Below are 17118 nucleotides of genomic sequence, written 5' to 3'. Positions count from 1 at the left end.
GCCCTGTTCCCCTAAATTTTGCAAAATAAAATCAAGAATAAAATCATTAAACATGATGGAGAAAAATGTGTAATGAAGCAAAAGCCTGATACTTTAAAATCTTACAAGCCCCTCATATTAGTAGACTGTATTTACTTTCTGAATATATACTATAAAGCATACCCAGGCATGAAACAATTCTCCCCACAAAGCATACATTCCAAAAATATCTGAAAAGCAAATGAATACGAAAGGGAGAAGAGTCAATACACAGAAAAGGGGCTAACCAATGAGCTACAAATCCCAGAATGCCAAATACCTTAGAGTTCTAGCAAATTTTTCTTAATGACTATTCTCAACTTAGATAATCTATTTGATGAGAAATCTATAACCTGATAAAGAGGAGAAATATAGCCATGTGCATGTTCACATTAAAGGAATGTAGACCAATCTACTATCCTGAAAAAGGCAGAAGTCTACCTTCAGCACCAAGGGAGTGTGTAGTACCATCTGGAGTATCTTCTTTCTCCTTTTTCTCCTCTTCTTCCACCTCTTGCTCTTCTTTCTCTTTCCCCACAGCAGGAACAGATTCCACTGATGTTCCCAGAACACTACAGCGCAAAAGGATAAAATCATGTGTTCCCAGATGGGTTACATACTTTGCTCAAAGCACTCCAAATTTTATTTTGGCTCCCAAACACCAATCACCTATTAATCAAATTTGAAAAAGTAAAGGACTTCACCCCTGTAAGTGTTTCTACAGAAAGTACCTAAAAAGTTAACAACTCAAAATACCATTCAGAATTAAGTACACAATATTAAACAGAAGAAAGGCACAAACATACATGAATTTTAACTTTCTCTGAAAAGATATGAGCAAGGATAGAAAAATCTTGCATTTAGTAGAATTACTGACAAGTGGCAAGAGAAGACCTGAGTAGATGAGCAGGGGAACAAAAATACATCTATTAAAATTGGATAAATTTCACAAAAATATTTTAGTAACAAATCTTAAGATTGTAAACACAAAATCCCAGAGGGTCTGAATAACGACTGAGGTAAGAGGCCTATGTATTTAAAAGGAGTTACCACAGGTCAAAAAATTATAACAAAATTAAAAGACAAATAACTAATTAGGAAAAAAACATCTGCAACCAATGTAACAAGTTTCCATAAAATATAAAGAATTCATACCAAGAATCCTAAAATATAAATGGAAAAATAGAAGGCATTTCAAAAGAATACAAGTATTTTTAAACATGTAAAGCAATCAGAGAAACCATTTGTCTCCAAATTAGAAAATAAAAAAGATCTAATATGGTACTACTATTCAATGCTGCCCAAACTGAAGTGAGATAACATTATCATACACTTCTCAGAAGACTATGAACCAGTGTATTCTCTCTAAAAAATGATTTGGAAACATATAACAAGAGCTCTAAAAAATGATCAAACCCAGTAATTCCAATAATTTCAATTCTAAGAAATAATTTGAAATGTGGAAAGATTCTTGTACAAACTTATATCCCAAAGTTTACTGCTATTAAGAAACAATCTTTAGGTGGGGCATTAGGGAAATAGTTAAATAATTTTGACATCTATAAATGGAGTATCATGCAGCCATTAAAAATATTTCAAACAACAAAATAGTGTGTGAACTTTGGATCCTGTATGAAACAATAAATAAAACAATATAAAAGTTATCTTTGAGACAATAGGGAAAATCAGTATATTAATTATATTATTAGATATTAAGGAATTATTACTTTCTTAGGTATAATAATGGTATTATCAAATAGGATAATGTACTTATTCTTAGGGCATGAAGTATTTAAAGGGGAATTATAATGTCTGCCACTTAGTATCAAGTGATCCAGACCCCAAAAAAGTATATACATAATACACGTATAAACATAAACACACACACATACAAAGAAAGAGAGAACATACGTACTATTCTTTCATCTCTTCTGTAGGTTTAAACTTTGAAAATAAAAAGTTGGGGGGAAGGCGGGGCAAGATGGCAGACTGGTGAGCTGTATGTTTTAGTTACTCCTCCAGGAAAGTAGGTAGAAAGCCAGGAACTGCGTGGACTGGACACCACAGAGCAATCTGACTTTGGGCATACTTCATACAACACTCATGAAAACGTGGAACTGCTGAGATCAGCGAAATCTGTAAGTTTTTGCGGCCAGGGGACCCGCGCCCCTCCCTGCCAGGCTCAGTCCCCGGGGGGGAGGGGCTGTCAGCTCCGGGAAGGAGAAGGGAGAACTGCAGTGGCTGCTCTTATCGGAAATTCATTCTACTGATACAGACTCCAACCATAGATAGACTGAGACCAGACACCAGAGAATCTGAGAGCAGCCAGCCCAGCAGAGAGGAGACAGGCATAGAAAAAAAACAACACGAAAAACTCCAAAATAAAAGCGGAGGATTTTTGGAGTTCTGGTGAACATAGAAAGGGGAAGGGCCCTGAGGCGCATATGCAAATCCCGAAGAAAAGCTGATCTCTTTGCCCTGTGGACCTTTCCTTAATGGCCCTGGTGGCTTTGTCTCTTAGCATTTCAATAACCCATTAGATCTCCGAGGAGGGCCCGTTTTTTTTTTTTGTTTTTTTTTTAATCCTTTTTTCTTTTTCTAAAACAATTACTCTAAGAAGCCCAATACAGAAAGCTTCAAAGACTTACTATTTGGGCAGGTCAAGTCAAGAGCAGAACTAGGAGAGCTCTGAGACAAAACGCAATAATCCAGTGGCTGAGAAAATTCACTAACCACCACAACTTCCCAAGAAAAGGGGGGTGTCCGCCCACAGCCATCATCCTGGTGGACAGGAAACACTCCTGCCCATCGCCAGCCCCATAGCCCAGAACTGCCCCAGACAGCCCAGTGTGACGGAAGTGCTTCAAATAACAGGCACACACCACAAAACTGGGTGTGGACATTAGCCTTCCCTGCAACCTCAGCTGATAGTCCCAGAGTTGGGAAGGTAGAGCAGTGTGAATTAACAAAGCCCCATTCAGCCATCATTTCAGCAGACTGGGAGCCTCCCTACACAGCCCACCAGCCCAGAACTGCCCTGGGGGGACGGCACTCACCTGTGACATAGCACAGTCATCCCTCAACAGAGGACCCGGGGTGCACGGCCTGGAAGAGGGGCCCACTTGCAAGTCTCAGGAGCCATACGCCAATACCAAGGACTTGTGGGTCAGTGGCAGAGACAAACTGTGGCAGGACTGAACTGAAGGATTAGACTATTGCAGCAGCTTTAAAACTCTAGGATCACCAGGGAGATTTGATTGTTAGAGCCACCCCCCCCTCCCTGACTGCCCAGAAACACGCCCCATATACAGGGCAGGCAACACCAACTACACACGCAAGCTTGGTACACCAATTGGACCCCACAAGACTCACTCCCCCGCTCACCAAAAAGGCTAAGCAGGGGAGAACTGTCTTCTGGAGAACAAGTGGCTCGTGGACGCCACCTGCTGGTTAGTTAGAGAAAGTGTACTCCACGAAGCTGTAGATCTCATAAATTAGAGATAAGGACTTCAATAGGTCTACAAATCCTAAAAGAACCCTATCAAGTTCAGCAAATGCCACGAGGCCAAAAACAACAGAAAATTATAAAGCATATGAAAAAACCAGACGATATGGATAACCCAAGCCCAAGCACCCAAACCAAAAGACCAGAAGAGACACAGCACCTAGAGCAGCTACTCAAAGAACTAAAGATGAACAATGAGACCATAGTACGGGAGATAAAGGAAATCAAGAAGACCCTAGAAGAGCATAAAGAAGACATTGCAAGACTAAATAAAAAAATGGATGATCTTATGGAAATTAAAGAAACTGTTGACCAAATTAAAAAGATTCTGGACACTCATAGTACAAGACTAGAGGAAGTTGAACAACGAATCAGTGACCTGGAAGATGACAGAATGGAAAATGAAAGCATAAAAGAAAGAATGGGGAAAAAAATTGAAAAAATCGAAATGGACCTCAGGGATATGATAGATAATATGAAACGTCCAAATATAAGACTCATTGGTGTCCCAGAAGGGGAAGAAAAGGGTAAAGGTCTAGGAAGAGTATTCAAAGAAATTGTTGGGGAAAACTTCCCAAATCTTCTGAACAACATAAATACACAAATCATAAATGCTCAGCGAACTCCAAATAGAATAAATCCAAATAAACCCACTCCAAGACATATACTGATCACACTGTCAAACACAGACGAGAAGGAGCAAGTTCTGAAAGCAGCAAGAGAAAAGCAATTCACCACATACAAAGGAAACAGCATAAGACTAAGTAGTGACTACTCAGCAGCCACCATGGAGGCAAGAAGGCAGTGGCACGATATATTTAAAATTCTGAGTGAGAAAAATTTCCAGCCAAGAAGACTTTATCCAGCAAAGCTCTCCTTCAAATTTGAGGGAGAGCTTAAATTTTTCACAGACAAACAAATGCTGAGAGAATTTGCTAACAAGAGACCTGCCCTACTGGAGATACTCAAGGGAGCCCTACAGACAGAGAAACAAAGAAAGGACAGAGAGACTTGGAGAAAGGTTCAGTACTAAAGAGATTTGGTATGGGTACAATAAAGGATATTAATAGACAGAGGGGAAAAATATGACAAACATAAACCAAAGGATAAGATGGCTGATTCAAGAAATGCCTTCACGGTTATAACGTTGAATGTAAATGGATTAAACTCCCCAATTAAAAGATATAGATTCGCAGAATGGATCCAAAAAAATGAACCATCAATATGTTGCATACAAGAGACTCATCTTAGACACAGGGACACAAAGAAACTGAAAGTGAAAAGGATGGAAAAAAATATTTCATGCAAGCTACAGCCAAAAGAAAGCAGGTGTAGCAATATTAATCTCAGATAAAATAGACTTCAAATGCAGGGATGTTTTGAGAGACAAAGAAGACCACTACGTACTAATAAAAGGGGCAATTCAGCAAGAAGAAATAACAATCGTAAATGTCTATGCACCCAACCAAGGTGCCACAAAATACATGAGAGAAACACTGGCAAAACTAAAGGAAGAAATTGATGTTTCCACAATAATTGTGGGAGACTTCAACACATCACTCTCTCCTATAGACAGATCAACCAGACAAAAGACCAATAAGGAAATTGAAAACCTAAACAATCTGATAAATGAATTAGATTTAACAGACATATACAGGACATTACATCCCAAATCACCAGGATACACATACTTTTCTAGTGCTCATGGAACTTTCTCCAGAATAGATCATATGCTGGGACATAAAACAAGCCTCAATAAATTTAAAAAGATTGAAATTATTCAAAGCACATTCTCTGACCACAATGGAATACAATTAGAAGTCAATAACCATCAGAGACTTAGAAAATTCACAAATACCTGGAGGTTAAACAACACACTCCTAAACAATCAGTGGGTTAAAGAAGAAATAGCAAGAGAAATTGCTAAATATATAGAGACGAATGAAAATGAGAACACAACATACCAAAACCTATGGGATGCAGCAAAAGCAGTGCTAAGGGGGAAATTTATAGCACTAAATGCATATATTAAAAAGGAAGAAAGAGCCAAAATCAAAGAACTAATGGATCAACTGAAGAAGCTAGAAAATGAACAGCAAACCAATCCTAAACCAAGTACAAGAAAAGAAATAACAAGGATTAAAGCAGAAATAAATGACATAGAGAACAAAAAAACAATAGAGAGGATAAATATCACCAAAAGTTGGTTCTTTGAGAAGATCAACAAGATTGACAAGCCCCTAGCTAGAATGACAAAATCAAAAAGAGAGAAGACCCATATAAACAAAATAATGAATGAAAAAGGTGACATAACTGCAGATCCTGAAGAAATTAAAAAAATTGTAAGAGGATACTATGAACAACTGTATGGCAACAAACTGGATAATGTAGAGGAAATGGACAATTTCCTGGAAACATATGAACAACCTAGACTGACCAGAGAAGAAATAGAAGACCTCAACCAACCCATCACAAGCAAAGAGATCCAATCAGTCATCAAAAATCTTCCCACAAATAAATGCCCAGGGCCAGATGGCTTCACAGGGGAATTCTACCAAACTTTTCAGAAAGAACTGACACCAATCTTACTCAAACTCTTTCAAAACATTGAAGAAAATGGAACACTACCTAACTCATTTTATGAAGCTAACATCAATCTAATACCAAAACCAGGCAAAGATGTTACAAAAAAGGAAAACTACCGGCCAATCTCACTAATGAATATAGATGCAAAAATCCTCAACAAAATACTTGCAAATCGAATCCAAAGACACATTAAAAAAATCATACACCATGACCAAGTGGGGTTTATTCCAGGCATGCAAGGATGGTTCAACATAAGAAAATCAATCAATGTATTACAACACATTAACAAGTCAAAAGGGAAAAATCAATTGATCATCTCAATAGATGCTGAAAAAGCATTTGACAAAATCCAACATCCGTTTTTGATAAAAACACTTCAACAGGTAGGAATTGAGGGAAACTTCCTCAACATGATAAAGAGCATATATGAAAAACCCACAGCCAGCATAGTACTCAATGGTGAGAGACTGAAAGCCTTCCCTCTAAGATCAGGAACAAGACAAGGATGTCCGCTGTCACCACTGTTATTCAACATTGTGCTGGAAGTGCTAGCCAGGGCAATCCGGCAAGACAAAGAAATAAAAGGCATCCAAATTGGAAAAGAAGAAGTAAAACTGTCATTGTTTGCAGATGATATGATCTTATATCTAGAAAACCCTGAGAAATCGACGATACAGCTACTAGAGCTAATAAACAAATTTAGCAAAGTAGCGGGATACAAGGTTAATGCACATAAGTCAGTAATGTTTCTATATGCTAGAAATGAACAAACTGAAGAGACACTCAAGAAAAAGATACCATTTTCAATACCAACTAAAAAAATCAAGTACCTAGGAATAAACTTAACCAAAGATGTAAAAGACCTATACAAAGAAAACTACATAACTCTACTAAAAGAAATAGAAAGGGACCTTAAAAGATGGAAAAATATTCCATGTTCATGGATAGGAAGGCTAAATGTCATTAAGATGTCAATTCTACCCAAACTCATCTACAGATTCAATGCAATCCCAATCAAAATTCCAACAACCTACTTTGCAGACTTGGAAAAGCTAGTTATCAAATTAATTTGGAAAGGGGAGATGCCTCGAATTGCTAAAGACACTCTAAAAAAGAAAAACGAAGTGGGAGGACTTACACTCCCTGACTTTGAAGCTTATTATAAAGCCACAGTTGCCAAAACAGCATGGTACTGGCACAAAGATAGACATATAGATCAATGGAATCGAATTGAGAATTCAGAGATAGACCCTCAGATCTATGGCGGACTGATCTTTGATAAGGCCCCCAAAGTCACTGAACTGAGTCATAATGGTCTTTTCAACAAATGGGGCTGGGAGAGTTGGATATCCATATCCAAAAGAATGAAAGAGGACCCCTACCTCACCCCCTACACAAAAATTAACTCAAAATGGACCAAAGATCTCAATATAAAAGAAAGTACCATAAAACTCCTAGAAGATAATGTAGGAAAACATCTTCAAGACCTTGTATTAGGCGGCCACTTCCTAGACTTTACACCCAAAGCACAAGCAACAAAAGAGAAAATAGATAAATGGGAACTCCTCAAGCTTAGAAGTTTCTGCACCTCAAAGGAATTTCTCAAAAAGGTAAAGAGGCAGCCAACTCAATGGGAAAAAATTTTTGGAAACCATGTATCTGACAAAAGACTGATATCTTGCATATATAAAGAAATCCTACAACTCAATGACAATAGTACAGTCGGCCCAATTATAAAATGGGCAAAAGATATGAAAAGACAGTTCTCTGAAGAGGAAATACAAATGGCCAAGAAACACATGAAAAAATGTTCAGCTTCACTAGCTATTAGAGAGATGCAAATTAAGACCACAATGAGATACCATCTAACACCGGTTAGAATGGCTGCCATTAAACAAACAGGAAACTACAAATGCTGGAGGGGATGTGGAGAAATTGGGACTCTTATTCACTGTTGGTGGGACTGTATAATGGTTCAGCCACTCTGGAAGTCAGTCTGGCAGTTCCTTAGAAAACTAGATATAGAGTTACCATTCGATCCAGCGATTGCACTTCTCGGTATATACCCGGAAGATCGGAAAGCAGTGACATGAACAGATATCTGCACGCCAATGTTCATAGCAGCATTATTCACAATTGCCAAAAGACGGAAACAACCCAAATGTCCTTCAACAGATGAGTGGATAAATAAAATGTGGTATATACACACGATGGAATACTACACAGCAGTAAGAAGGAACGATCTCGTGAAACATATGACAACATGGATGAACCTTGAAGACATAATGCTAAGCGAAATAAGCCAGGCACAAAAAGAGAAATATTATATGCTACCACTAATGTGAACTTTGAAAAATGTAAAACAAATGGCTTATAATGTAGAATGTAGGGGAATTAGCAATAGAGAGCAATTAAGGAAGGGGGAACAATAATCCAAGAAGAACAGATAAGCTATTTAACGTTCTGGGGATGCCCAGGAATGACTATGGTCTGTGAATTTCTGATGGATATAGTAGGAGCAAGTTCACAGAAATGTTGCTATATTAGGTAACTTTCTTGGGGTAAAGTAGGAACATGTTGGAAGTTAAGCAGTTATCTTAGGTTAGTTGTCTTTTTCTTACTCCCTTGTTATGGTCTCTTTGAAATGTTCTTTTATTGTATGTTTGTTTTCTTTTTAACTTTTTTTTCATACAGTTGATTTAAAAGAGAAGGGAAAGTTAAAAAAAAAAAAAAAAACAAGGAAAAAAAAAAAAAAGATGTAGTGCCCCCTTGAGGAGCCTGTGGAGAATGCAGGGGTATTCGACTACCCCACCTCCATGGTTGCTAACATGACCACAGACATAGGGGACTGGTGGTTTGATGGGTTGAGCCCTCTACCACAGGTTTTACCATTGGGAAGACGGTTGCTGCAAAGGAGAGGCTAGGCCTCCCTATGGTTGTGCCTAAGAGCCTCCTCCTGAATGCCTCTTTGTTGCTCAGATGTGGCCCTGTCTCTCTAGCTAAGCCAACTTGAAAGGTGAAATCACTGCCCTCCCCCCTACGTGGGATCAGACACCCAGGGGAGTGAATCTCCCTGGCAACGTGGATTATGACTCCCGGGGAGGAATGTAGACCCGGCATCGTGGGACAGAGAACATCTTCTTGACCAAAAGGGGGATGTGAAAGGAAATGAAATAAGCTTCAGTGGCAGAGAGAATCCAAAAGGAGCCGAGAGGTCACTCTGGTGGGCACTCTTACGCACACTTTAGACAACCCTTTTTAGGTTCTAAAGAATTGGGGTAGCTGGTGGTGGATACCTGAAACTATCAAACTACAACCCAGAACCCATGAATCTCGAAGACAGTTGTATAAAAATGTAGCTTATGAGGGGTGACAAGGGGATTGGGAAAGCCATAAGGACCACACTCCACTTTGTCTAGTTTATGGATGGATGAGTAGAAAAATAGGGGAAGGAAAGAAACAGACAAAGGTACCCAGTGTTCTTTTTTACTTCAATTGCTCTTTTTCACTCTAATTATTATTCTTGTTATTCTTGTGTGTGTGCTAATGAAGGTGTCAGGGATTGATTTGGGTGATGAATGTACAACTATGTAATGGTACTGTGAACAATCGAAAGTACGATTTGTTTTGTATGACTGCGTGGTATATGAATATATCTCAATAAAATGAAGATTAAAAAAAAAAAAGTTGGGGGGAAATGCTATTAAGTTTTCATTTTCATGAGAAAATGCTCATGTTATTAAACAAAAAGACCAACATACAAAAACTTTTCACGTGATTTGAACTATGTGAATCAAATATAGAAAAAAAGAGAGGAAATATGCCAAAATTTTACAGCAACTGGCCTCTGGGTGGCAGGATTACAGATGACATGTTTTGCTTCCTTGTAACTTTCTACACATTGAATATTCATATGAGACATTAAGCATCACTTTAATACACATAAAAGAGGTGGAAACACAAATTTGGAAAGTTAGGGACCATGATCCAACAAAGAGAAAAAGGACTAAGTAAAGATTTTCACAAAAACATAATAGAACATTACCTACATAAAATAGGAAAATCAAATACATGAGCTTGGGAAATAAAGAGAAAGAAAAGTTCAAGATCAAATATGACAAAAGGTAAAAAAGCAGCAGCAGCATAAAATCACACATTTTAGATCCTTCTCCATCTCTTTTGGGGTCTGTCTTCATGTCTCTGACCTTAACACCGGTGGATCCACAACTCAGTGAGCCCTTGGAACTCTTCTCCAGCTGCACTCACCTTTTTAGTGAGCTTATTCAGACTCATGACTTTGAATACTATCCACAAGCCTATGACTCTGCAATTTAAATCTCAGCCTAAACCTTTCCCCTGAGCTCCAGAGTTACAATTCCTAGTTGACTCAACATCTCTGCTTGGTTATCAAAGAGGAAACTCAATTTTAACACATCTAAAACTGGACTTCTCCTCTTGCAGTCCTCTCCATCTCAGTTAGCAGCAATTCCATTCTCCCAACTGTTCAAACCAAGAACTTGGAATCATTGTTAACTCCTTCTTTTCTCTCATACTTCATATCTGATCTCTTTAAATTCTATTTTCAAAATATACTCAGAATCCCCACACTCCAAATTCACTTCAGCCCTGGTCCAGCCACCATCATATTTTTCCTAAATTACTTCCAAGTTGATCTTCCTGCTTCTTCCCTTGCTCCCCCACCCCATCCTTTCAGTCTATTCTTGATCTAGCAGCCAGAGGGATCCTGAAAATCTAAGTCAAAATGATATCATTTCCCTGCTCAAAATCCTCAAATACCTTCCAATCTCACTAAGAATAAAAGCCAAATTCCTCACTCTGACCTGTAAGGCCTTATATAATATGGTAACTTTACTTCTCTGACCTCTTTTCCCATTCCTCTTAATCATTCCACTCCACTCCAGCCACATTAACCTCCTTGCCATTTCTCAAGTATTCTGCCTCCAGTGCCTTTGCACTTGCTGCTCTCGATGTATGGTTTACACTTATCCCAGATAACAAAAGAGATCAATTACTCATCTTCTATTTTTAATCAAATATCACATCAGAGAAGCAGTCTCTAGCCACCCTATCTGAACTCGCAACTCCTGTGATGCTTCCTGCCCCTTTCTCTGCTTTTCTTTCTCTTCAGCCCTTATAAATATCTAAAATACTATACATTTTACTTATTTATCATCTATTACTTTATCCCATACAAGAATGTAAGCTCTGTTAGGGGCTAGGCTTTTTTCTTTTCTGATCACTATATATTCTCAAAACCCAACAGTGCTCAGCATATGGTAAGTACTCAATAAATGTTTATAGAATGACTGGGTGAATCAGACTATAGACAAAAAATAGTATGTTAAACTTCTCTCCACTCTCTAAAGCTGATGGAAAAAGAAAATAGAGTTTTAAATATTAGTTAGAGGTACAAATCTAGCCAGTAGAACTAAAATAATTATTATCAAAAATTGAGAGGGTGATGGTGTGAGTTAAATCCTCATCTTTCATTGCCAGAACTCAATTGTCCTAATCTGATAAGACACTAAAAGCCAGTAAAATAGTATTACTTAATTTTATAATAGTATTAGAGCTAGGGAGCTAACCTCCCAAAGAAGTAAAACCACGAACACTTAAAGAAGGTTGCCTCTGTGAAAGGGGACTAAGGATGAAAAAGGACCATTTATTTTTCATCATAAGACCTTTTTAAAAAAACTAAGTATTTATATCACTCTGTTAAAAATACCTAACAGGTCTCATCAAAATTAAAAACTTGTTCTGTGATAGACCCAGTGACGAGGATGAAAAGACAGGCTACAGAGTGGTAGGAAATATTCGCAAACCACATAGCCAATCAAGGATTAGTATCTAGAATATATTAAGAACTCTCAAAACTCAACAGTGAAAAAACAATCAAACAAGAAAATGGGCAAAAGACATGAACAGACATTTCAATGAAGAGGGTATATAGATGGCAAATAAGTACATGAAAAGATGCTCAGCGTCATTAGCCATTAGGGAAATGCAAATTAAAACCACAATGAGATATTACTACATATCTATCAGAATAGTTAACATAAAAAATGATAGATGCTTGCAAAAATGTAAAGAAATTAGATCATTCATACATTACTTGTGAGACTTAAAAGCAGCAGTTTGCCAGTTTCACAAAAAAAAAAACAAAATACGCATCTATCACACAACCCGGCAATTATGCTCCTGTGCATTTATCCCAGAAAAATGAAGATTTATGTTCACACAAAAACCTGTACGTGAGTGTTCATAGCAGCTTTATTTGTAGAAATCAAAATCCAGAATCAGCCCAGAAATCCTTCAAAAGGTGAATGGTTAAACAAACTGTGGCACATTAATACCACAGAATACCACTCAGCAATAAATAGGAATGAACTACTGACATATACAACAACTTGGCAGAATCTCCTGGGAATTATGTTCAGTGAAAAAAGCCAATGCCCAAAAGTTACATACTGTATGATTCCATTTATATAACATTTTGAAATAACAAAATTTTACAAATGGAGGACAGTATAGTGGTTGCCAGAGGTTTGGGTGTGGGAGAGGAAGGTGGTGCATGGCTACAAAAGGGCAACACAAGGGACTGTTATAGAACAGTGTTGGAACTATTCATTACCGTGTATTATGGATGCACAAACCTACACAGGTGATAAAACTGTATAAAATTTAATACACACTCACGCAAATGAATACAAGTAAAAGTGGGAAAATCTGAATAAGATCTGTAAATTTTATCAGTGTCAATATCCTTGTTGTGAAATTATACTATTATATAGTTTTACAAAATGTTGCCATTGGGGAAAAGTAGGCAAAGTGTATAAAGGATCCCCATATATTACTTCTAATTCCTGCATGGGAATCTATAATTACCTCGATTTAAAAGAATGTTTAATAGGGAAATAAAAATATACATCTGTATTTCTTTAGTGTAATTTTTAGGACATTCCATGTTTAAGACCATCAGCTTACATCAACAGAACACTAAGGCAAGAAGATATTCTGGAATTTTATGCAAGTTTTACAGATAGTTTTTTCAAATTATCTGCATTAATGAATAAAGAAAACAAAAATAGAGAAGACGGAAAAGCCCTGAAGAAATCAATATACATGTGTTTTGAAGAGCTTTTGATTCCTTGGGAATCAACCCCAAATTCTTTCCAGCTTCATGGCCTTTGCACATGCATTTCCCTAAGTCTGGAAAGCTCTTCCTTTCACATGCCGTGCTTCTCCCCAGCACCTCAACTAAGCCTAGCAAATTCATACTTAGTGTTTAGATTGCAACCTCAAAGAGGCTTTCCTTGATTTCCCCAGATTAGGTTACATATCATACTATTCTATTTTTCCCCCATTGCAATGATCACGATTGCAACTGAATAGCTATTTATGTAACGATTTGTTTAACTGAATGTCTGTTCCCCTATTAAATTACAAGCTCCATGATGGCAAAGCCCCTTCCAAGCACCTGCCACAGTGTCTGCACATTTCCTGAATGTAGACATTCAATACACTTTTTTAAGTGAAAGCGTAACACCTTGATGTAAAAAAAGAAAAAAAGAAGTAGCATGGAACTTCTCAAACAGCACTGCTTCACTGAACACAATGAGGGGTATACATACTTCCTACTCCTCACTGGTTTAACCAGGGTGCTAGGCCACACAAAAACATTGAGAAAACGTGTAATAAACTTAAATGCCTTCAGAAAGCAAAAAAAAGTGGCATAGGTGAATGAAGAGCTGGGTATAACAACAACACACAAGAACCATGATAAATGACAGAACAGCATCTGACCTCAGTGTCTAAGTACAATAGTGAGTCTAGGGACTATACCACACATGCTCCATCTAAGCAGAGTTTGGCTGCTTTTCACAGCTTCAATCGACAATTGTCAATAAGGAATAGGAATGCCAGAAGCCAGAAATCCAGGTTTTATGTGAAACTTCCCCATTTTAAAATTTTGTCAATTAATTTAAATATATTTTACAATCCTGCCAAATAAAACCCACCTGCAGGCCAAAATGAGCCCAATAGTATACAGACTGCTCTAAGGTTCCCATTTTATTTAATGATTTGGGAGAAAAAAAATCACATGGAAACAAACATAGAAAGCATATACAAAAGAATGCAAAAAAACATGTTTAATTTTGAGATAACACAATTGTCTTTAATCACTTCAAGCTAACATTCCTTCTCTGACTACCTCCTCTTTCCATCCCTCCACCTGCAAGACTCTTGAAGGTGTCTATGTTCTTCTTTAACCTTAAGAAAATTTAGGCAAAAGAGTCTGGGAAGTGAAAAAGAAAGAGCAGGCATCAAGTCAGAAGAACCAGATTCAAAGCCCAGCTCTGTCCCTTACTAACAATGCATTCTAGAGCAAGTTATTTAACTTTTTTGTTAAATTTCTCCCTTTTTACAAGGGGAATAGTATCATATCTTCATTGCATATTTGCTTTAAAGATAGAATTAAATGAGATTATACGTCAAACATCCAGTATAGTGCCTACCACAAAGGATGAATTCAATAAATGGACCCTGCAAAGAAACACATTAGACATGGTAAAAGCTGAATACCGTTTCGGATATGAATTAAACATTGTGGGTATAAAACTGGCCAGGTACTTTGGTTGCTAATGGAAAGCAGGCCTAACAGTTTTGATAATACACCTGAACAATTTTTGATATTTTTTTCTACTAATAAAAATGCTTATACATATCTAGACATATATATATATATATATATATATATATATATATATATATGTTTTATAATTGATTTAACAAAACTAAACATAGAATATCTCTGGCAATAATCAAAAGGGTGACATGTGGCCAAAAAACTGTTCAGAGAACTCAAGACTCATAGCAAGATGAAACACTACAAAAAATGAAGTAAAATCTCTGCCAAGAATGAGGAACATTTATTTTGTTTCACATAAGTTAGATCACAGTTTGAATAATGTGGGTGTGAAAATGTTATTACCTACACAAAAGAGATTTTCATCTGTCAGTAGTAACAATACAATCTAATACAATTCTCAAGTTCTACTACCAAACTCACAAAAATAAAATCAATCCCCTTATCCTTGGGATGAAGCAACAAGTACAAATAAAAGACAGAAATGGATAGTTACTAAATCTAAACAAATTCCTTCAAATGTTAGTATACCTGCTTGTCCTGTTTGGCTGAGGCAACTGTTCAATGACCTGACTGACAGAACCACATGTGTCCAAACGAGGAGAATCCACAGGGTCTGAAAAAAATTAACAGAAATTAGCACAGAAGGCATTCACCGCCAGACTTTAATACAAATTCAGGAATACAGACAACACCAATCTAATCAGCTACATTAGAACACTCACCTTTTGAGTGCCTATTATGCACCAGATTCTGAGCTAAACTTCCTTACTCACTTTCACCACTACCACACAATGTTTAAATCCACCCAGCCTCAAAATGCAAAGGAACCAATAGCTTTAAGCACCTCACCTGAAGGCTTGTTTTCTTTCAACTGTTCATTGAACCCACTTTTACTGTCTTCATGTTCTTCTTCTGCTGTTTGTTCAGGATTGGGAACAACATCCTAGAAAATACACGTAAGTAATATCTCCACTATACTAAAATAGTCCAAAATGAGGCATACTTCTTGTAAACATATTAATTTCATTTTTCCAACCAACTTTATCTAAAAGATAATGATCTCCTAAATACTTATGTTTGCTGGTTGGTTTAGATTACAAAGGAAAAGAAATCTCCTCCATCATTTCCAAACAAGATACCACTCACCAACACAGGGTTTTCTTTGTGTGTCTGTAGATTAGGAAGGTGTCGAGACAGCATACTGAAATGAGAATCAGAATCATCTTCTAGAACCTGGCTTTCAGGCTGAGAATCTTCAATTATCAGGCAAGGAGTATCTTGCTGAGAGAAATCTGAATCCAACTGACTTCCAGTAGGGTCCATCTGCTCCCCTGGATTGGCATAACAAAAGATCAGTTCTGTGTAACCTACTAGCCTTCCTCAAGCCTTCTGAACCTAAATAATGGGGCGGAAGTACAAGACCTGGGAAAAGGGACCAATCCAGGGCTCCTCCAATTAGAACATTATATTTATTATCCCTGCAAGCACTTTCCTACCACACTCTCAAGCCCCCGCTTCCTCGTTATTTACATGCAGCCTGCCTATCCCTCTCTCTTCCATCACCTTTTCGTAGACACCCGTTCCCCTCCTTCCTAACCTCTTCTCTCCCCGCCCCTTTTTCCATCCCCCATAACTCTCTCCACTTCCTTCTACCGTCCCCCTAAAGGCTACTTAGTAACATCTGTTCTCCAGAACCACCACAACCCATCACGTTTTCTCACAACCACCCAGCCTTCCTAGCTATTGCTTCCCCCACCCCCTCCTCAGGGCCCTCCAACCCCTTCCCCGTCACCGCCGCCATGCTTGCCACCCCGCCCCCTCCGGTCAGCCATCCCTTCAGACCCGAAACCCAAACCTTCAGAGCCGACCTCGCCCCCATTTTTCTACCAAGCGTACCAGGCATCCCAGCGAGAGGGCTCTCGCGCTCGAGTTAGAGGTCTCTGCACGCTCCCCTAGTCCCTCCAGCTCGATCCCCAGGTCGCCGCGGTAGCTACCGCCGCCACCGGCCGCGAACTCCCCCTTTTCCCGTCGCGTCACTCAGGATAGGATCGCCCATTCGCTGCTGCTGCCCGCCACTCAAGAAACCCTGTGGATGATAGGTAGCCCAGGCGGAGTGCCCCGCCCCACGTAAGAAAAAGGAACACGGCGGCGCGTTTCCATAGCAGCATGGACGTTGTGGGCCCTCCTCCTAGAACAGTCAGAGGATAACCGTATCCTTGAACCGAAGGGACATTGAGAGGGCGTGAAATATATTCTTCTGCCTCAAGAAACGATTATATTTACACTACTCAGGCATATTAGGATGTTTACCTGCTGTCTGTCATTTATGCACCTTAAG

General features: G+C 38.3%; 1 protein-coding gene across 7 annotated transcripts in view; it reads right to left on the bottom strand.

The window, feature by feature from the left end:
* Nucleotides 1-16804, bottom strand: part of TP53BP1 (tumor protein p53 binding protein 1) — a 141327-nt gene extending 124523 nt beyond the window's left edge. For all 7 annotated transcript variants that reach the window (XM_037834143.1, XM_037834146.1, XM_037834145.1 and 4 more), the window contains exons 1-5: nt 16677-16804; nt 15927-16111; nt 15630-15723; nt 15309-15393; nt 460-590 (exon numbers count right to left, since the gene is read on the bottom strand). In XM_037834143.1, the coding sequence (XP_037690071.1) occupies nt 460-590; nt 15309-15393; nt 15630-15723; nt 15927-16111; nt 16677-16683 (502 nt within the window). In that variant the 5' untranslated portion in view covers nt 16684-16804. The remainder of the gene's footprint in view (nt 1-459; nt 591-15308; nt 15394-15629; nt 15724-15926; nt 16112-16676) is intronic.
* Nucleotides 16805-17118: the final 314 nt, after the last annotated feature.

This window comes from Choloepus didactylus, chromosome 4, assembly GCF_015220235.1.
Source record: "Choloepus didactylus isolate mChoDid1 chromosome 4, mChoDid1.pri, whole genome shotgun sequence".
In the NCBI taxonomy this organism is placed as follows: domain Eukaryota; kingdom Metazoa; phylum Chordata; class Mammalia; order Pilosa; family Megalonychidae; genus Choloepus; species Choloepus didactylus.
Note: the sequence above shows the minus strand (reverse complement) of the source record. Positions and strands in the feature narration are given on the sequence as shown.